This window comes from Hypanus sabinus, chromosome 14, assembly GCF_030144855.1.
Source record: "Hypanus sabinus isolate sHypSab1 chromosome 14, sHypSab1.hap1, whole genome shotgun sequence".
Lineage (NCBI taxonomy): Eukaryota > Metazoa > Chordata > Chondrichthyes > Myliobatiformes > Dasyatidae > Hypanus > Hypanus sabinus.
The window spans coordinates 105327208-105349306 of NC_082719.1; the positions used below are offsets into that span (position 1 = coordinate 105327208).

General features: G+C 43.5%; 1 protein-coding gene across 8 annotated transcripts in view; it reads left to right on the forward strand.

Moving 5' to 3' along the window:
- LOC132405046 (zinc finger and BTB domain-containing protein 7C) overlaps positions 1 to 17708 on the forward strand; it is a 313232-nt gene extending 295524 nt beyond the window's left edge. For all 8 annotated transcript variants that reach the window (XM_059989759.1, XM_059989756.1, XM_059989763.1 and 5 more), the window contains one exon: positions 15640 to 17708. In XM_059989759.1, the coding sequence (XP_059845742.1) occupies positions 15640 to 16276 (637 nt within the window). In that variant the 3' untranslated portion in view covers positions 16277 to 17708. The remainder of the gene's footprint in view (positions 1 to 15639) is intronic.
- Positions 17709 to 22099: the final 4391 nt, after the last annotated feature.

The following is a 22099-nucleotide window of genomic DNA, read 5'->3' on the forward strand; positions in this document are numbered from 1 at the left end:
CCAATTGAGACATACACATCAGTATTGTTTGGAGCATCTGGTAGTTGTGGAATCATATCCTAGTTTGACAAGAGCAAACTAAGAGCAATCAGCTTTTGTGTATCAGTCCCTCAAACTATGAGAAAGATTGTTAAGGGTTTGTACATAATTTATCCCACTGGTCCTTTGGTGAATCAGAATCAGGTTTATTATCATTGACATACTCAGATGGCCACATCACTGAGTGTATTTCAGGTGGAGGTTGATAAGTTCTTACTTAGTCAGGCTGCCAAAAGTTGTGATGAGAAGGCAGGAGAATGGGGTAGAGAGGGATAAGTAATCAGCCATGGTGGTATGGCGGAACTGACTTGATTTAATTCTGAATTAGGCCATTCAGCCCATTGAATCTGCTCCGTCATTTCCTCATGGCTGATCCAATTTTCCTCTCAGTCCCGTCTCCTCCCTTCTCCCCGTATCCCTTCATGCCCTGACCAGTCAGGAATCTATCAACCTCTGGCTTAAATATACATAAAGACATGGCATCTACAGCTGTCTGTGGCAAAGAATTCCACAGATTCAACACTCTCTAATGAAAGAAATTCCTCCTCATCTCTGTTCTAAAAGGACACCCTCTATTCTGAGGCTGATTCCTCTGGTCCTAAACTATCCCATCATAGGAAACACCCTTTCCACCTCCAGTTTATCAAGGTCTTTCACCATTCGATAGGTTTCAATGTCGTCATCCCTCACTCTCCTCAATTCCAGTGAATACTGGCCCGGAGCCGCCAAATGCTCTTCGTATGACACGCCTTGTGGCATTATGGTCTTATAGGTTCACTGTATTGTGTTGTGGCACCAGTACAGTGCAATACATTTTAAAAAAATCACAAGTTCCAACAAAAAATATGAGAGATAAGCAAGTGGTGCAAAGAGAGCAAATTACTAGCATGGATAGAAGATTGGCCGACTGGCAGGAGGCAAGGAGTGGGAGTAAAGGGAGCCTTTTCTGGTTGCCTGTCAGTGTCTAGTGGCTTTGCGCAGGATTTGGTGTCAGGACCACTTCTTTGCATGTTATATATCAATGGCTTGGATGCTCAAATTGATGGCTTTGAGGCCAAGTTCATAGATGGGTGCAGGGGCAAGTAGTGTTGAGGAAGCAGGGAGTCCGTAGGACTTGGATAGATTGTGAAAATGGGCAAAGTGGCAGATGGAATGTAGTGTAGGGAAATGCACAGTCATGCACTTTGGTAGAAGGAATAAAGGTGTAGGCTATTTTCTAAATGGGGAGAAAATTCAGAAACCAGAGGTACAAAGGGACTTGTGAGTCTTCATGTAAGGTTCCCTAGAAGTTAACTTGCAGGTTAGGTCTGTGGTCAGGAAGGCAAATACAACGTTAGCATTTATTTCAAGAGGACTAGAATATGGAAGTACTGTAATACTGAGGGCACTGGTCAGACTGCACTCAGTGAGCAGTTTTGGGCCTCTCATCTAAGAAACAATATACTGGATTAGAGAGAGTCCAGAGGGGGTTTACAAGACTGATACTGGGAATGAAAGGATTAATGTATGAGGAGTTTTGAAGAATGAAAGATTATGGGGAGAAGTCAAGAAAATGGGGTACAGAGAGATAATAAATCAGCTGTGAATGAATGAGCCACATTGCTTAGTTCTGCTGCTATGGTCTTATGGCCTAAAATAGTGGGCTGGTGTTCTTGGGTTCATGGACCGTTCAAGTATCTGGTGGCAGAGGGGGAGTAGCTGTTCCTGATGTGTTGAGTGTGTGAATTCAGGCTCCTGTTCCTCCTTCACTGATGAATAGGGCATGTCCTGGGTGGTGCAATATGGTGTTCATTTTCCAGGCTTCTGTTTATCACAATAAAAACAATGAGTTCAGCCTGATACAGTACTGTCATCACCGTTCCTTGCTGAATAACTCTCCAATTCTAATTCCCTCTCCATCCCAACGTTATTGTTCTTATCATTGGAGAGCATTTTCCTGTTGGCTGAGAATAATTGTACAGTGTGATTGTCAGCAGGTTTTCCGACACAGTGGAATAACTGTATCAACTATTTTTCTGTGCTTTCTGTCTGAAGTTAATTGTACCATCAGATTGTTATTAGTGGTTTGCCGCAGGAGTAGCTAACACACATAATGGTCAACTATCAGTTCAGTGTATATGTTCACATCATCAATCCTGCAGCGAAACCTTCAGCTGTGAAAACAATCCTATTTAAAAGAGAAAATGCTGGAATTTACAGTGCAGCATTTGTGAATAGCAGTTTGTTGCTCAACTCCAAGGTTGTGTGTGTGATATGCAATGCTTTAGATTGTTTGAAACAACAGTACAGCCCAATACAGGCCCTCAGTCCCACAATGAGCCAGCCTTTTAACCAACTCTAAGATCAATCTCCCCCTTCCCTCCCACATAGACCATCCATGCGACTGTCAAAGTTTCTTAAAAGAAAATTAATCTCAGAGTTGTGTATGGTGGCCTAAGTGTACTTTCATAATAAATTTACTTTGAACTTTGAATTTAAATTCTCTAATGTATCTGCCTCCATCACCACCCCAGCAGGACATTCCACACACCCACCACTCCCTGAACTTTCCTCTGCTATCCTCCCTATACTTTCCTGCAACCACCTTAAAATGATGCCCCTTTATATTAACTATTTCCGTCCTTGGTAAAAGTCTGTGACAATCCACATGATCTATGCCTCTTTTCATCTTGTATGACTCTATCAAGTCACCTCTCAACCTCCTTCATTCCAACTTGAAAGCAGATCTCATTTGGGATTTTCTGATACACCAGTGATCAAAACCTCAGTGTAATCAGGATTGAAAATGTTCCAGTCAGAGTATCTGAGGCTTCACTAGACACCAGCAGGAACTATATGAGTGAAAAGTCTTCCACTCGAGGAAACACTGGCATGTCAGTAAAGGAAGACAATAACAACCAAACATCAGAAGTCTGAGAGGAGGGGATCTCACTCAGGTGCCTGTCCAATTAGAAAAAGGCAGTGGCAGATGAAGGCAGCATAACTGAGCTTTGACCTGCAGCTAATCCAGACATCAAAAGTTTGAGAGGAGGGAATTTCACTCAGGTCCACCGCCTGAGTAGATAAAGGCAAAAGCGGGTCACGGCAGCGTAATGAAGCTTTAACCAACAACCAATCAATATTTGGGATTGATGAGCAAAAGAAAATTAGAAGAAGATAGAAGGGAGCAGAGTGTCCATCTCTGCAGTCACTGTTGTCTGAGTAGACAGAGTCAGAGTAGTGATCTTGAAGCATCAACTTCAAGGCTTTGGCGAAGAGAGGCTTCAGTGACAAAAAGCAAAGCAAAGCTTTTTTCCCTTTTTCACATCCACTCAGTTAGCACTATACAGATGCCAGGCAGGTTGGTGGAATGCACCTCTTGTGGGATGTGGGAGGACAGGGAGACCTCCATTTCATTTTTCAATCTTTTTTATTCATTTCCAAATAAATATACAAATCGGAAGAGGAGTTTAACAAGTAGATAATATAAAAGACATATTAACTGCAATAGTAAAAACAGAAAGTATATAATATCAAAATAAAATAAGTAAAATATTATGCTGTTATATATACAATAGTCAAAAAACTACAATTCCTCATAACAATCATAAAAAATTGCAAATTTTATTGATAAGGAAAAAGAAAACCACTAACTAAACTGAAACAAAAAACAAAATAAAGAAAGAGAAAAAAAGTAAAGACAAAGAAAGATTGGGCAGTCCAATTGAGGATAAAATTAGAAAAAACAGAGAGAGAGAAAAAGAAACACATCCTTCCAGTCATCTCCGAACCTTCATGGATAAGGATTTTCCCCAAAGAGAATTTTTAAAAGATAAATAAATAAAAATAAATTAAATCATTTGAAAATATTGAATAAAGGGTCACCAGACTTGATCAAAATTAAAGGATGTATTAAATGTCTGGCTTCTAATTTTCTCCAAGCTTAGACATGACATAATGGAGGAGAGCCAATAGAAAACAGTAGGTGGATTAGATTCTTTCCAGTGTAGCAAAATAGCTCTCCTAGCCAGTAAAGTTGAAAAAGCTATCACATGTTGGGCTGAAGCAGACACTTTGCTTGCTTCCTCTGGAATGATCCCAAAAATTGCTGTAAGTGGATTAGGTTGAACATCCATATCTATAACTTTAGATAATATTCCAAACACATCCCTCCAAAAATTATTTAAACTTGCACATGACCAAAACATATGAGTTAAAGTAGTCATTTTTGTGTTACATCTGTCACATATAGGGCTTATATTCAGAAAAATATGTGCCAATTTATCTTTGGACATATGGGCCCTATGTACTGTCTTAAACTGAATTAAGATATGGCATGCGCAGATAGATGAATTATTGACTAAGTAATAAATTTTACTCCATTGATTATCTGAGAGTGAATGTTGAAGTTCTACTTCCCAGGTATGTTGAACCCTATCATTAGGCGACATGCGAGCATTCATTAACTGTTTATGAATGATAGCTATTAATCGTTTTTGAAAAGGTTTAAACTGAAAAATAACATAAGCCAAATTTGAAGAGCAGGCCAAGGGGTAATTCAGTAAAAAATCACGTAAGAAATTCCTAACCTGTAAATACCTGAAAAAATGTGTATTGGAGATATCATATTTATCCATTAACTGTGAAAAAGACATTAAACAGTCTTGTAAAAACAAATCTAAAAAAGTTTTAATTCCCTTAATTTTCCATGTTAAAAAAGCCTTATCCAAAGCTGATGGTTTAAAAAAGAAATTAGAATAAATATTACTAGAAATTAATTTAATTCATTTAATTCAAAAAATCTACGAAATTGAAACCAAATTTTTAAAGTATGTTTAACAATAGGGTTAAGAGCTTGTCTACCTAGTCTGGAGAGCGAAAACGGAAGAGGAGCTCCTAATAAAGAAGCTAACGAAAACCCCATTACTGAATTTTCCTCCAGCTGTAACCATGAAGAGTGATCTTGGTCGTCTATATCATAAATCCAAAAAGTAATATAACGAATATTAATTGCCCAATAATAAAATCTAAAGTTTGGTAAAGCCAGCCCTCCATCTTTTTTTGATTTTTGCAATAAAAGTTTATTCACTCTAGAGCTTTTATTATCCAAACATAAGATAAAATCAAAGAATCTATTTTATCAAAAAATGTTTTTGGAACAAAAGAGGGAACTGCTTGAAATATATATAAAAATTTCGGTAGAATAACCATTTTTATAGCATTTATTTGACCTATCAATGACATTGACATAGGCGACCATTTAGAAAGTGCCTGTTGAGTATATTCAACTAAAGGGAAAAAAATTATACCTATATAGGTCTTTAAAACTTTTTTGTAATTTTGATACCAAGGTAAGTAAAATGGTTTTTGGCAATATTAAAAGGTATTTGATCATAATAATCAGAATAATTATTAATAGGAAATAATTCACTTTTATGTAAATTAAGTTTATATCCTGGAAAAAGTACCAAATTCAATAAATATAGATAACATAGAAGGAATAGATTTCTTAGGATTTGAAATGTAAACTAATAAATCATTCGCGTATAACCAAACCTTATGTAATTTATCCCCTCTCCTAATACCCTGCACAGAATTAGAATCCCTAAGAGCAATAGCAAGTGGTTCTAAAGCCAAATTAAATAATAAAGGACTGAGGGGACAGCCCTGACAGGTACCTCTATATAATCTAAAGTAAGGATACTTTTGATTATTAGTTAAAACCGCAGCTACCGGGGTATGATAAATCAGTTTAATCCAGGAAATAAATCCTGGAGACCTCCAGAGTCCCTGAACACTACAACTGTGAGAAGTACATCCAGCTGCAGCTTCTAACAAACTGTGTTCAGAAGTTGGAGCTGGAACTGGATGAACTCTGGGTCATTCAGGAGGCCGAGGGGGTGATAGATAGGAGACACAGAGAGGTAGTTACACCAAAAGTACAGGACACAGGAAACCAGGTGACAGTCAGGAAGGGAAAGAGGTGGATCCAGTGCAGGGTACCCCTGTGGCCACCCCTTCAACAACAGGTATGTCATATGTCAATTTGGATACTGTTGATGGTGGGGTGGGGCATTGATCTAACAGTAAGTGGCTGGGTCTCTGACAGTGAGTCTACCTGTCAAAAGGGAAGGGGGAAAAGAGGCACGCTGTGATGACAGGGGATTCGTAAGTTAAGTGAACAGACAGGAGGTTCTGTGGGCAAGAGTGAGATTCCCAGATGGTATGTTGCCTCCAGGGGTTCCGGGGTCTAGGACATCTCAGGTTCAGTCCCCAGCATTCTTAGTTGGGAGGGTGAACAACCAGAGGTCGTGGTTCATGTAGGTACCATTGATATGAGTAGGATGAATGACGAGGTTGTACGTAGGGAGTTCAGGGTGTGAGGTGCTAAGTTAAAAGGCAGAACCTCCAGGGTTGTGATAGCTGGATTGTTACCCACGTCACGTGCTAGTGAGGCCAGAACTAGGAAGGTTATACAGTTAAACATGTGGCCAAGGAGTTGGTGTAGGAGGGAGGGTGTAAGATTTCTGGATCATTGGTCTCTCTTCCAGGGAAGGTGGGATCTGTACAGAAGGGACAGTTTGCACCTGAACTGGAGGGGGACTAATATCCTAACAGGAAAGTTTGTTAATGCTGCAGGTGAGGTTTAAGCTAGAGTTGCATGGGGATGGGAACCAGAGTGCCAGAACAGTTAGTGAAGAGGTTGTGGAGGCAGATGTTGGTAAGATCTCAGACAAAGTCAGGAATCAAAAGGTTGAACATGGTGCGACCAGTGTCCCGAGCTGTGTGTATTTCAATGCAGGAAGTATCGTAGGAAAGGTGGATGAGCTCAGGGCATGGATCAGCTCCTGGAGCTTCCCACGTATTGACTGGAATCCCATACTGTAAAATGACTAGATGGAATAAAGTTTGTCAAATGTGTTCAGGAAAGGTTCCATCATCAGTACGTAGAATTCCCAACCAGAGAGTGTATGATACTGGATCTGCTGTTAGGGAATGGGACAGGGCAGGTGACAGAGCTTGTGTAGGGGACACTTTTATTTCAGTGATCACAATGCCACTAGTTTCAAAGTAAGTATGCAAAAGATAGGTCTGGTCCAGTTAAGATTCCAAATTTGAGAAAGGCCAGTTTTGACAGTATCAGAAATGACCTGGCAAGTGTGAATTGGGACAAGCTGTCTTCTGGCAAAGGTCTACTTGGTAGATGGGAGGTCTTCAAAAATGACATTTTGAGAGTACAAAATTTGCATGTGCCTGTCAGGTAAAGAGGGTAAGTGCAGGGAACCTTGGTTTTCAAGAGATATTGTGGTCCTGGTTAAGAAAAAAGGAGGTGAATAGGAGGAAAGGACAAGTAGGAACAAATAAGGTGCTAATGGAGTTTAAGAAGCACAAGAAGACACTTAAGAAAGAAATCAGGAAGGGTAAAAGAAGGCATGAAAGAAGATCAAGCTGACAAGGTGAAGGAGAATCCTAAAGGATTCTACAGATATGTCAAGAGCAAAAGGATTGCAAAGGACAAAATTGGTCCTCTGGAAGATCAGAATGGTAATCTGTGTGTGGAGCCAAAACAGATGGGGGAGTTGTAAGTACATTCGTTGCATCTGGATTTACTCAGGAATCTATAGAAGTGAGGCAAAGCGGTATCACCTTCATGGACCCTGTACAGATTCCAGAGGAGGAAGTGTTTGCTACCTTGAGGCAAATCAGGATGGATGTATCCCCAGGGCCTGACCAGGTGTTCCCTCAAACCCTACGGGAGGCAATTGCAGGAATTGCCGGGGCCCTAGCAGAGATATTTAAACCATCCTCAGTGACAGGAGAGGTACCAGAGGCTGGAGGATAGCCAATGTTATTCTGCTGTTAAAAATTAGTCTGTAAACAGAAACCAGGTAATTATAGGCCAGTGAGTCTGACATCAGTTGTGGGTAAGTCATTGGAAGGTATTCTAAGCATTTGGATAGACATGGACTGATCAAGGATAGTCAGCGTGGCTTCATGCATGGTAGGTCTTGTCGAACCAGTGTTGGAGAGTTTTTCAAGGAAGTTAGCAGGAAAGTGGATGAAGGCAAGGCAGTGGATGCTGTCTACATGGACTTTAGCAAGGCATTTGACAAGGTCTCACATGGGAGGCTGGTCAAGAAGGTTCAGTCACTTATCATTCAGGATGAGGTAGTAAATTGGATGAGACTTTGGCTTTGTGAGGGTAATCAGAGAGTGGTAGTAGAGGGGTGCCTCTCAGAATGGCGGCCTCTGACTAGTGGTTTGCCTCAGTCAGTGCTGGGTCCTTTATTGTTTGTCATCTATATCAATGATATGGACAATCATGTTGTTAATTGGATCAGCAAATTTGCAGATGACACCGAGATTAGGGATTAGACTATCCTGGCTCACAGAAAGATGTGCATTAAAACAGACAAGTATGAGGTTTTGCACTTTAGCAGGACCAACCGAGTAAGTCTTATACAGTGAACATTAGGGCACTGAGGAGTGTGGTAGATCATAGGGAACTGGAAGTGCAGGTCCTTAATTTGCTGAAGTTGGCATCACAGGTTGATAGGGTTGTAAAGAAAGCTTTTGGCACGTTGGCCTTTATAAATCAATCTATTGAGTACAGAAGATGGGGTGTTCTGTTGGAGTTGTATAAGACATTACTGAGGCCTAATTTGGAATATTGTATGCAGTTTTGGTCATCTACCTAAAGGGAAGAGAGGTTGAGAGTACAGAGAAAATTTACAAGGATGTTAGACGGTCTGGAGAACCTTCAGCGGTTTGAACAGGGCACGACTGTGCAAGCACTTGGAGGTCGACCAGTGAGAACAGTGGGAAGAGTTTAAAAGGAAGACAGATTTACAAAGTGGGCATCGGAGGAGCGGGTGACAGAGTAGTGGGAGACAGAGTAGGAAGGCTTTGGCTTAACGGGGTTTAGGTGATAAGGGGTTGAGGCCAGGTAGGTTATCTGTTTAAAATAAAGACAGAAAGTATGTGTGTGAGGCCGGTTTTCTGCGCTCGGTGACAGATGTGGGGGGTCCTGGAGACTCCTGGCCTCCCGGACGGCCGCATCTGCACCCGGTGCATTGAGCTGCAGCTCCTTAGGGACTGCGTTAGGAAACTGGAGATGCAGCTCGATGACCTTCGCCTGGTCAGGGAGAGTGAGGAGTTGATAAAGAGGAGCTATAGGCAGGTAGTCACCCCGGGATGACAGGAGACAGAGAAATGAGTAACAGTCAGGAGAGGGAAGGGCAAGAAGCAGGTACTAGAGAGTACCCCACTGGCTGTGCCCCGTAACAATAGGTATTCCTGCTTGAGTACTGTTGGGGGGAATGGACTACCTGGGGGAAGCAACAGTGGCTGGGTCTCTGGCACAGAGTCTGGCCCTGTGGCTCAGAAGGGTAGGGAAAGGAAGAGGATGGCAGCAGTGATAAGGGACTCTATAGTTAGGGGGTCAGATAGGCAGGAAAGAAATGCAGATGGTAGTTTGCCTCCCAGGTGCCAGGGTCTGGGATGTTTTTGATCGTGTCCACGATACCTTGAAGTGGGAAGGAGAACAGGCTGAGGTTGTGGTACATAGTGGTACCAATGACATAGGAAGGAAAAGGGAGGAGATCCTGAAAACAGACTGTGGGGAGTGGAAAAAAATTGAGAAGCAGCACCCTGAAGGTAGTAATCTTGGGATTACTGCCTGCGCCACATGACAGTGAGAATAGGAATAGAATGAGGTGGAGGATAAATGCATGGCTGAGGGATTGGAGCAGGGGACAGGGATACAGATTTCTGGATCACTGGGACCTCTTCTGGGGCAGGTGTGACCTGTACATAAAGACCGGTTTGCACTTGAATCCCATGGGGGACCAATATCCTGGCGGAGAAGTTTGTTAAGGCTATCGGGGAGAGTTTAAACTAGAATTGCTGGGGATGGAAACAGAACTGAAGAGACTGGGGAAGGGGTGGTTAGTTCACCAATAGAGAAAGATTGTAGGCAGTGTGAGAGGGGAGGATAGGCAGGTGATAGAGAAGGGATGTGTTCAGACTGATGGTTTGAGATGTGTCTATTTTAATGCAAGGAGTATTATGAGCAAAGCGGATGAGTTTAGAGCGTGGATCAATACTTGGAGCTATGATGTTGTGGCCATTACAGAGACCTGGATGGCTCAGGGGCAGGAATGGCTACTTCAAGGGCCAGGCTTTAGATGTTTCAAAAAGGACAGGGAGGGAGGTAAAAGAGGTGGGGGCGTGGCACTGTTGATCAGAGATAGTGTCACAGCTGCAGAAAAGGGGGAAGTCATGGAGGGTTTGTCTACGGAGTCTCTGTGGGTGGAAGTTAGGAATATAACCATATAACAATTACAGCACGGAATCAGGCCATCTCCTGATTCTAGTCCGTGCTGAATGCTTACTCTCACCTAGTCCCACTGGCCCGCACTTAGCCCATAACCCTCCATTCTTTCCCTGTCCATATACCTATCCAATTTTACTTTAAATGACAATACCGAACCTGCCTGTATCACTTCTACTGGAAGTTCGTTCCACACAGCTACCACTCTCTGAGTAAAGAAATTCCCCCTCGTGTTACCCTTAAACTTTTGCCCCCTAACTGTCAACTCATGTCCTCTTGTTTGAATCTCCCCTACTCTCAGTGGAAAAAGCCTATCCACGTCAACTTTATCTATCCCCCTCATAATTTTAAATACCTCTATCAAGTCCCCCCTCAACCTTCTACGCTCCAAAGAATAAAGACCTAACTTGTTCAGCCTTTCCCTGTAACTTAGGTGCTGAAACCCAGGTAACATTCTAGTAAATCTTCTCTGTACTCTCTCTATTTCGTTGATACCTTTCCTATAATTCGGTGACCAGAACTGTACACAATACTCCAAATTCGGCCTCACCAATGCCTTGTACAATTTTAACATTACATCCCAACTCCTATACTCAATGCTCTGATTTATAAAGGCAGCATACCAAAAGCTTTCTTCACCACACTATCCATATGAAATTCCACCTTCAGGGAACTATGCACCATTAGGAAGGGTCAATAACAGCACTGAGTGTTTTTTATAGACCACCCAGTAGTAACAGGGACGTCAAGGAGCAGATAAGGAGACAGATTCTGGAAAGGAATAATTAAAACAGGGTTGTTGTGGCGGGAGATTTTAATTTCCCAAATATTGATTGGCATCTCCTTAGAGTGACAGATTTAGATGGGGTGGAGTTTGTTAGGTTGTTCAGGAAGGTTTAATGACACAGTATGCAGATGAGCCTACAAGAGGAGAGGCTGTACTTGATCTGGTATTAGAAATGAACCTGGTCAGGTGTCAGATCTCTCAGTGGGAGAGCATTTTGGAGATAGTGATCACAATTCTATCTCCTTTACCATAGCATTGGAGAGGAATAGGAACAGACAAGTTAGGGAAACGTGTAATTGGAGTATGGGGAAATATGAAGCTATCAGGCTGGAACTTGGAAGCATAAATTGGAAACAGATGTTCTCAGGGAAATGTACGGAAGAAATGTGGCAAATGTTCAGGGGATATTTGCATGGGGTTCTGAGTAGGTACGTTCCAATGAGACGTGGAAAGGATGGTAGGGCACAAGATCCGTGGTGTACAAAGGCTGTTGTAAATCTAGTCAAGAATAAAAGAAGAGCTTACAAAAGGTTCAAAAAACTAGGTAATGATAGGAATCTAGAAGATTATAAGGCAGGAAGGAGCTTAAGAATGAAATTCGGAGAGCCAGAAGGGGCAAAGAGAAGGCCTTGGCGGACAGGATTAAGGAAAACTCCAAGACATCCTACAAGAATGTGAAGAGCAAGAGGATAAGACATGAGCCAATAGGACCAATCAAGTGTGACAGTGGGAAAGTGTGTATGGAATTGGAGGAGATAGCAGAGGTACTTAATGAATACTTTGCTTCAGTATTCACTACGGAAAAGGATCTATATGATTGTAATGATGACTGGAAGTGGACTGAAAAGCTTGAGCATGTAGATATTAAGAAAGAGAATGTGCAGGAGCCTTTGGAAAGCATCAAGTTGGATAAGTCACCGGGACCGGATGAGATGTACCCCAGGCTACTGTGGGAGGCGAGGGAGGAGAATGCTGAGCCTCTGGCAATGATCGTTGCATTTTCATTGAGGCCGGGAAAGGTTCTGGAGGATTGGAGAGTTGCGGATGTTGTTCCCTTATTCAAGAAAGGGAGTAGGGATAGCCCAGGAAATTATAGACCAGCAAGTCTTACTTCAGTGGTTGGTAAGTTGATGGAGAAGATCCTGAGAGGCAGGATTTATGAACATTTGGAAAGGCATAATATGATTAGGAATAGTCAGCATGGCTTTGTCAAGGGCAGGTTGTGCCTTACGAACCTGATTGAATTTTCTGAGGATGTAACTAAACACATTGATGAAGGAAGAGCAGTAGATGTAGTGTATTTAGATTTCAGCAAGGCATTGGATAAGGTACCCCATGCAAGGCTTATTGAGAAAGTAAGGAGGCATGGATCCAAGGGGACATTGCTTTGTGGATCCAGAACTGGCTTGCCCACAGAAGGCAAAGAGTGGTTGTAGACAGGTCATATTCTGCATGGAGGACAGTGACCAGTGGAGGGCCTCAGGGATCTGCTGAGTCCCTCCAGTGTTTTGTGTGTCATGTATTTAATAGGCATAGATATAATCTTCATGTAACTCTGTTTTTTCCTCTGTATTTATTTATCATCTATTTCATTGTACTGCTGCCATTAATTTATCAAATTTCATAACATACCGGTGATAAACCTGATTCTGATTCGAATTCCATGACCATGATTATTCTTGGCAGATTTATCTGCAGAAGTGGTTTGCCATTGCCTTCTTCTGGGCAGTGTCTTTACAAGATCAGTGACACCAGCCATTATCAATGCTGTTCAGAGATTATCATGCCTATCGTCAATGGTTGCATAACCAGGACTTGTGATATCCACCAGCTGTTCATATGACCATCCAGCACCTGCTGCCGTAGCTTCACATGACCTTGATTGGGTGGTTAATCTGGTGCTACACCTTGCCCAAGGGTGACGCAGGCTAGTGGAGTGTTGGAGTACCTTGTACCCCCTTTGGTATAGACGTATTCACCCCACCACCACAATTAGTATATATCACTGATGACAAGTGTATTTAAGTCCACACAGCTGCGTTTAGAAGCAAATGTTAAATAGGAATGTGTCATTGTTGACAAGTTTACATTGAATATTACAAAGTTAGACCAACAAGGCATCGAGCAAACTCAACTTTGCAGTGTTGTGGTACCACTCTGTTAGGGAAGCTTTGCCAAGGTCTACCAAAATAAAAACATTTTACAAAGTCTTCTTAAATTTTCCTTCACACATGCAGATTCCTTTCTGGACTCAGTGACATGGCATCCAAGGGTTGCTGCCAAGCATTCCATCTGTGCCTCTACTAAAGGTCCAACTGGTATTTTATTTTTAGTTGTTTTGGTGGCAAGCCAAATATTGTCTCCCACTGCCAAATGTAGAATTAATCCACATTTTTTTCTCCGTTCCTACACAGTTCTATTTCCTCAGGAGTTGATCCTTCACAATATCAAAGTAATGTACATGCACGAAAGCCAAACTGCTCCTCCATTCGATGCAGAGAAGTGTAGGTGGACTTTCAGACATGGGCTGAGAAAAGGCAAAGTTCTTGTTCCCATTCCGATATGTCTATCCTCCACTGTTGGAGGAACAACACCTTGTATTCCATCTCAGTAGCCTCCAACCTAATGGCATGAACATCAATTTCTCAAACTTCTGGTAATGCCCCCCACTTCTCCATTCCCCATCCCCTCTTCCCTCCCTCACCTTATCTCCTTGCCCACCCGTCACCTCCCTCTGGTGCTCCTCCCCCCTTCTCCCCCCTTTTCTTTTTTCCATGCACTTCTGTCCTCTCCTATCGCACTCCCCCTTCTCCCCAGTATCTCTTTCCCCAAGCAACTTCTCAGCTCTTTACTTCATCCCTACCCCTCTCGGCTTCACCTATCACCTTGTGTTTCTCTCTCTCCTCCCATCATTTTTAAATCTACTCCTTATCTTTTTTTCTTCAGTTCTGCTGAAGGGTTTCAGCCCAAAACTTTGACTCTACCCTTTTCAATAGATGCTGCCTGGCCTGCTGAGTTCCTCCAGTATTCTGTGTGTGTTGCTAATCCTTAATTTTTATCTTTGCATGTTAGTACAGCACCTAGAAACTTTGGCATTCAAAGGAGTTCTGTGCTAGTCAACATTCAAGATATGATTGTTTAATGCAATTTCCAGTACACAAGCGTAAAGGAGAATAAAATAATTGTTACTCTGGATCCAATAGAGCACAAAAAAAACACAATAAGATAAAGAACACAATAATAATAATTTAAAAAGCACAATAAATATAAATAAATAAAATAGTTGCATCAGTAAATATATGTGTCAGCTGAGCTACTCTCTCCTGGGCCTCTCCCAGTGATTCAAGTTGCTGTTCATATCCTCACTGTGTTATTCAAAGAACACTGAATTTTTTTTAGCATTTTGCATTCTTTCTTCTTTTGCTGAATTGCTTTATTCAACTCATGTGCAACATTTGGGATTGATAGCCCTGGATTACGTTCCCGTGGAAGTAAAAGGCTACATGTAAGGGTGAAATTGGTCCATAGAAAGCACGCGTGTCAGCGGTGCAGAGTGATGGTATACTCGCCTGTGTCCAAAGACAAAGGCTTTACAGCACATCTTGGCAGAGGGAGCCATCATGGGCTCTGGACTCCACATCATCTTCAAAAGGTGGCACTCATCATTTACAACCCCCATCACCCTGGACACACCTACCGTCTTCTCATTGCTGCCATCAAGCAGGAGGTAGAGGAGTCTGAACACACATTCAGTCTTTCAGGGACAGATTCCTCCCCTCCACCATCAGATCTCCCTGGAACGTAGAAGAATGAGGGGAGATTTGAGAGAGGTATATAAAATTATGATGGGTATAGATAGAGTGAATGCACTGAGGTTAGGGGAGAAAAAAAACAGAGAACATGGGTTAAGGGTGAAGGGGGAAAAGTTTAAAGGGAACACTGGGGGGGGGGCTTCTTCACACAGAGAATGGTGGGAGTGTGGAATGAGCTGCCAGATGAAGTGGTAAATGCGGGCTCACTTTTAACATTTAAGAAAAACTTGGCCAGGTACATGGATGAGAGGTGTATGGAGGGATATGGTCCAGGTGCAGGTCAGAGGGACTAGGCAGAAAAATGGTTCGGCACTGCCAAGAAAGGCCAAAAGGCCCGTTTCTGTGCTGTAATGTTCTGTGGTTCTAAAAGCTTGTCTTGCATATTGTTGGTGCAACTCAGCTCAGATCATCACACAGTGCATTGAAGCAGAATGTAGAAGCAAGTCTAACAGCCACAGAGAAAGTGCAGTGCAGGTAGACAATAAGGTACAAGATCATAACTGATCATAAACACAAGAGATTTGGCAGATGTTGAAAAACCAGAACAACACACACATAATGCTGGAGGAACTCAGCAGGACAGGCAGCATCTGTGGAAATGAGGAATCAAGTATCTTGAACATTGAACATATTGTCAAATTTGTGCTACTGTTTCCTCTGTGATCTTATGTAATTTCTTTTGCTTACAGACAAGACAAGTTGAAGATTCACATGCGGAAGCATACAGGGGAGAGACCCTACACGTGTATTCACTGCAGTTCCAGATTTGTGCACAATTATGACCTAAAGAACCACATGCGGATACACACAGGAGTCCGTCCTTACCAATGTGTCCACTGCTTCAAGAGCTTCACCCGCTCTGACCACCTGCACAGACACATCAAGAGGCTGAGCTGTCGCCTGCCGCGGCCTCGCCGGGGCCGTAAACCTGCTGCCTGGCACTCCGGCAGCCTTCTGTACCCACAGGGTGGCCCATCTCAAAGCACAACCTCCAATGAAAACGGCAACAACATTCTGCCGAAAGAAGAAGACAGAATTCCAAAGGCAAGCACAAGGGAACTGGACAATACTGAGAAGCACTTTAGTGGAGATTCTCAAAATTCCCAGATCTTTATCGGCAAAACAGCAACAACGGAAAGTGAAAGCCTCATGTCAAACATGTTAAATGGGAACCATGTTGTAGAGGAAAGGGACAGAAACCTATTCACCTTTAGCTTGACTCACAGTAATGCGTTCCCTCACCTGTCCCGACAGATTTACTCGACAAGTGACCCATGGGGTGTGCAGTTTAACTCTGCTGCCTCTATTCAGGAGACTAGTAAGTAAAGAATCGGATGATCAGATTTAGAATTATTGAAATTAATGCAGAACTGACATTTCAACTGTAAATTAATATGAAACAAAAAAGGACAATACATTTAAATTTATATGTGTAAGATGTCTTTAAAGAATGATTTTACAGACCATTGAATGATCTTCAAGTTGATCTATTATATAATTGTATTTAAACAAAAAGATCCAAAGAAATTGAATACTGGAGCTACATGAACGTGAAACTGCTTTCTCTCTGCTGATGTTTTGTGGGAGCAGTGTTGTCATTATTTTTGTAATGTTCTGTTCTTTTTGTGATCCCTCTTTCTCATCCATAACTCCAACGAGTTTACCAAGGCATTAAAAAGAAACGTTAATATTGGCTTATCCATTGATGCAGAATACTGTGGATTCCCGGTCATTGGGACACACTGAGACAAGTACATTTTGTCCCAATTAAACAGCTACCCCTATCAGCTGAGGTTTTATGGAAATCATTAAAAAGGTATAAAAAAGAAAAACCACCATTAAACTGAGTAACAAATTATGTATTTAAATAGAATACAGAACAAATTAGAACATTACCAATACTACTATAGTACCACAAAACTATGTATTAGTTCGTAATAGTTATCGATGGAGGAATTCATCCTCTGTATGCTGCCATGTTCTTTTAATTGACTGTAAATGAACAAAATCAGCGAAGACACTTAGTGCAGATGATAGACTGCCTTTATAGAATGGTATTGATGATCGCATCCTTCAAATCCTCATTTTCATTGAAACATTCAAGATGATTGTTGATACCTTCAAATTCTTCACAGTTCATCTCTGAGCCTCAGTGCTTGAACCCGATTAAGCAAAACAGTTCTGAATTGTCTCACTACTTATTTCTTGCTAACTAGCAGTGACAAAAATGATTGCTTCTTGAATACAAACACACACAAATAACACTACTAAAAAACTTCTTTCAAAGCACAGTATAGCATCTAACAGCCACGCAACTGACACTTGTTAAAAAATGTTCGGCAACAGCCTCCTGTCTCAATTCAGCAGCATACTGTCCCAAATAAACAAAAGGAATTCCAGCAATTTTCTTGAATAGTTTTTGTTCTTTAAGAGTTGCCCCAAAAAGTTACTGTCCCAATTAACTGATGGACCAGTTAACTGGAATCCATTGTATCAAAGGTTTCTTAGCTGTGAATCATTGCTAAAGTTGTTGCATCTGTATTTAGTTTTATTTATTTCACTAAGTTGCTTTCAGTTAATTAAGATTTAGATTATTTCTGAATACTATAAAATCATTAAAAGTTCTTCATTTGCTGTAGAATACATTATATAATTATATGTAGAATATATTGTGTGAAGACAGACTTTATATTCCAAAGAAGGGAATCTGGAATGTCTTCAGTTAGAGGTTTTTTAGGAGTCGAAATTGCAGAGTGCATGAGGAGGTCTTCCGTCAGTCGGGGTCAACCATGGATGGTGCATGCCAGTTGTCTACATTCAGTACTCAAGTCAGAGAGGTGTTATATGGAGAGAAAGCTGTTGCCCATGGTGTCCCCTCCACACAGCTAATAAATCCACAGGAATGCCAGAGACTAATACAGTTTGGTACATGTAACATCACAGGAGTTGCCTGTCAGCATTGAACTCAATGTAGGAATGGTTTAGGGACTCCAGCTCCAGATTTTCCCTCAGGGTTTATTCCTGAAGCCTCCCCCATGAGTGGGTATAGCCACAAGCCAGCAGAGATTTCAGGTCAGAGGTGAGCTGCCGAGACCCACTCAGAGTACATGGCAACGTAAGAGCAATGGGAGACATCATGTAGCTGTTTCTAGACTTACAGCTGTGAGTTATATAATCCTCAATCTCTATCAATCTTACTATGATAGATTAAAGAGAAAGAGTGGCTTTATTTCTCATATGTACACTGAAGCATACAGTGAAATGTGTCATTTGCATCAAATCAAATCAGTGAGGATTGTGCTGGGCAGCCCACAAGTGTCACCAGGCTTCCAGCACCAACATAGCATGCCCATAACTCAATAACCCGAGCTGTACGTCTTTGGACTGTGGAAGGAAACCTGAGCACCCAGAGGAATCTTACAGTCCCAGGGAGAATGTACAAACTCCTTACAGTCAGCAGTGGCAATTGAACCCCAATCTTATTGTCCAATGACAGGGGACCTGTGCGGTAGAGATTTTAATGTGGAAAAGCCTTTGCACTGGGACAGTTCCACTCTCTCGATCTCGCAAGCCCAGGTCCAGCGGTCAGAGTAGTCATCAGAGACTGGGGTCACCCTTGGTTGCAGTATTTAATGATGACTTCCGCTGTGCCTTGTCACGTCCTTCGCTTCCCACGGAGCCTTGCAGAACCACCTTCCTGGCCATTGAAACTCTTGGCAGATCTCCACCGGAACTGACTTACCCCCTCACCGTGTTCAGCCCATCAGTCGAAGCGGCGTACCAGGAGTGTAAACAGTTACTCGGAAGAGCCACAGGTGAGAATTGAGTGCGTGGTGAGGACCCAAGATGAGTGAGCTGCCCTGGAATGGACATGACAAGCCCCTTCACCAGACGTTCTCCCCTCCCTGGCCACTCCATATGCCCCACAGTGCTACCGTGCTGCTCAACACAGTTAGTGTAGTAGTCATGCCCTCAGTGGGATAAGTAGCTATAGACCGTTACATTAGCCCTTGGCTGTAGATCATAATATGAATCATTCATTATTGATGATGTTGGAATTGAACTCTGAACCTCAGAGATGTTGGCACTCAGGAACTTGAAACTGCTCACCCTTTCCACTTCTGATCCCTCGATGAGGATCAGTGTGTGTTCACGACCTCCCCATCCTGAAACGCACAATCAATTCATTATCCTGATGAACGCTGAATACAAGCTCGCTATTTCACCCAGTCATTTTCCTGCTGATGCTCTTAAGATGCTGTAAAATTCTACTTGTAGAGCGTTTACAGGACTCATGCAAATTAGAGAAATTTAACTTCCAATCATGTTCTTCACTTTTATTCATTCTATGCGCCTTCGTTCAACTCATTCAGCTGTTTCCACAAAGTGATAATATTTTGTGTCGTTGACCAACATTTCACAGTGTTTTTTCAAATCATTCACCTACATGTTGAATAGTTGGAGCCTGCACTAGTGACCCCACCAGTCAGTGTCTGTCCCACTCAAAAAGCCCAGTTCAATCCTATTCTTTCTATAAGCACAGAGAATATAGCAGAATTAGGCCATTCAGCCCATCAAGTCAATTCAGCCATTCCATCATGGCTGATTTATTATCCCTCTTAACCCCATCCTCCTGCCTTCTCCCCATAACCTTTGACACACTGATTAATCAGGGTCTTCCGGCAGCCCAATCAGCAGCAGGACCAGCACACAGCGACGAAATATCTCGAAGGTTGGCAGCACTCATTTAAAAGGAGAGCTTTGCCGGTGCTCGGTGTCGGACCAGCAGCCCAATCAATAGCGGAAGCAGCACAGAGAGGAATAAACAAAACCGCAGAAGGGACAAGCAGAGCGGCCATTGAAGGCAGTGGGCCAATGGCTTCAGCTTGGAAGGGACTTTGGGTCAGGGTAAGTTGTCTGGGTAAGTTTCTGATAAGTTCTCCTTTTCCCTTATCGCGTCAGGGGTACCGAGGGTAGTAAATGGCCGTCATGTGTTCTCATGGCCTCAGGGGTACCGAGGGTAGTAAATGGCCGTCGTGTGTTCTCATCGCCTCAGGGGTACCGAGGGTAGTAAATGGCCGTCATGTGTTCTCATGGCCTCAGGGGTACCGAGGGTAGTAAATGGCCGTCGTGTGTTCTCATTGTGTCTGGGGTAGCAAGTGTAGTAAATGGCCGTCGTGTGTTCTCATCGTGTCAGGGCTACCGAGGGCAGTAAATGGCCGTCGTGTGTTCTCATCGCGACAGGGCTACAGAGGATAGAAAATGGCCGTCGTGTGTTGTCATCGCCTCAGGGGTACCGAGGGTAGTAAATGGCCGTCGTGTGTTCTCATCGCCTCAGGGGTACCGAGGGTAGTAAATGGCCGTCGTGTGTTCTGAACGCCACAGGGGTACCGAGGGTAGTAAATGGCCGTCGTGTGTTCTGAACGCCACAGGGGTACCGAGGGTAGTAAATGGCCGTCATGTGTTCTCATGGCCTCAGGGGTACCGAGGGTAGTAAATGGCCGTCGTGTGTTCTCATTGTGTCTGGGGTAGCAAGTGTAGTAAATGGCCGTCGTGTGTTCTCATCGTGTCAGGGCTACCGAGGGTAGTAAATGGCCGTCGTGTGTTCTCATCGCGACAGGGCTACAGAGGATAGAAAATGGCCGTCGTGTGTTGTCATCGCCTCAGGGGTACCGAGGGTAGGAAATGGCCATCGTGTGTTCTCATCGCCTCAGGGGCACCGAGGGTAGTAAATATCCGTCGTGTGTTCTCATCGCCTCAGGGGTACCGAGTGTAGTAAATGGCCGTCGTGTGTTCTCATCACCTCAGGGCTACCGAGGGTAGTAAATGGCCGTCGTGTGCTCTCATCGCCTCGGGTACCGAGGGTAGTAAATGGCCGTCGTGTGCTCTCATCGCCTCCGGGGTACCGAGGGTAGTAAATGGCCGTCGTGTGTTCTCATCGCCTCAGGGGTACCGAGTGTAGTAAATGGCCGTCGTGTGTTCTCATCGCCTCAGGGCTACCGAGGGTAGTAAATGGCCGTCGTGTGCTCTCATCGCCTCGGGTACCGAGGGTAGTAAATGGCCGTCGTGTGTTCTCATCGCCTCAGGGGTACTGAGGGTAGTAAATGGCCGTCGTGTGTTCTCATTGTGTCGGGGATACCAAGGGTAGTAAATGGCCGTCGTGTGTTCTCATCGCCTCGGGTACCGAGGGTAGTAAATGGCCGTCGTGTGTTCTCAATGCCTCAGGGGTACCGAGGGTAGTAAATGGCCGTCGTGTGTTCTCCTTGTGTCGGGGATTCCAAGGGTAGTAAATGGCGGTCGTGTGTTCTCATCGCCTCAGGGGTATCGAGGGTAGTAAATGGCCGTCGTGTGTTCTCAACGCCTCAGGGGTACCGAGGGTAGTAAATGGCCGTCGTGTGTTCTCAACGCCTCAGGGGTACCGAGGGTAGTAAATGGCCGTTCTGTGTTCTCATTGTGTCGGGGATACCAAGGGTAGTAAATGGCCGTCGTGTATTCTCTTCGCCTCAGGACTCCCGAGGTTAGGAAATGGCCGTCATGTGTTCTCATCGTTTCAGGGATACCAAGGGTAGTAAATGGCCGTCGTGTGTTCTCATCGCCTCAGGGGTACTAAGGATAGTAAATGGCTGTTGTGTGTTCTCATCGTGTCAGGGGTACCGAGGGTAGGAAATGGCCGTCGTGTGTTCTCATCGCCTCAGGGCTACCGAGGGTAGAAAATGGCTGTCGTGTGTTCTCATTGTGTCGGGGATACCAAGGGTAGTAAATGGCCGTCGTGTATTCTCTTCGCCTCAGGACTCCCGAGGTTAGGAAATGGCCGTCATGTGTTCTCATCGTTTCAGGGATACCAAGGGTAGTAAATGGCCGTCGTGTGTTCTCATCGCCTCGGGTACCGAGGGTAGTAAATGGCCGTCGTGTGTTCTCATCGCCTCGGGTAATGAGGGTAGTAAATGGCCGTCGTGTGTTCTCATCGCCTCGCGTACCGAGGGTAGTAAATGGCCGTCGTGTGTTCTCATCGCCTCGGGTACCGAGGGTAGTAAATGGCCGTCGTGTGTTCTCAACGCCTCAGGGGTACCGAGGGTAGTAAATGGCCGTTCTGTGTTCTCATTGTGTCGGGGATACCAAGGGTAGTAAATGGCCGTCGTGTATTCTCTT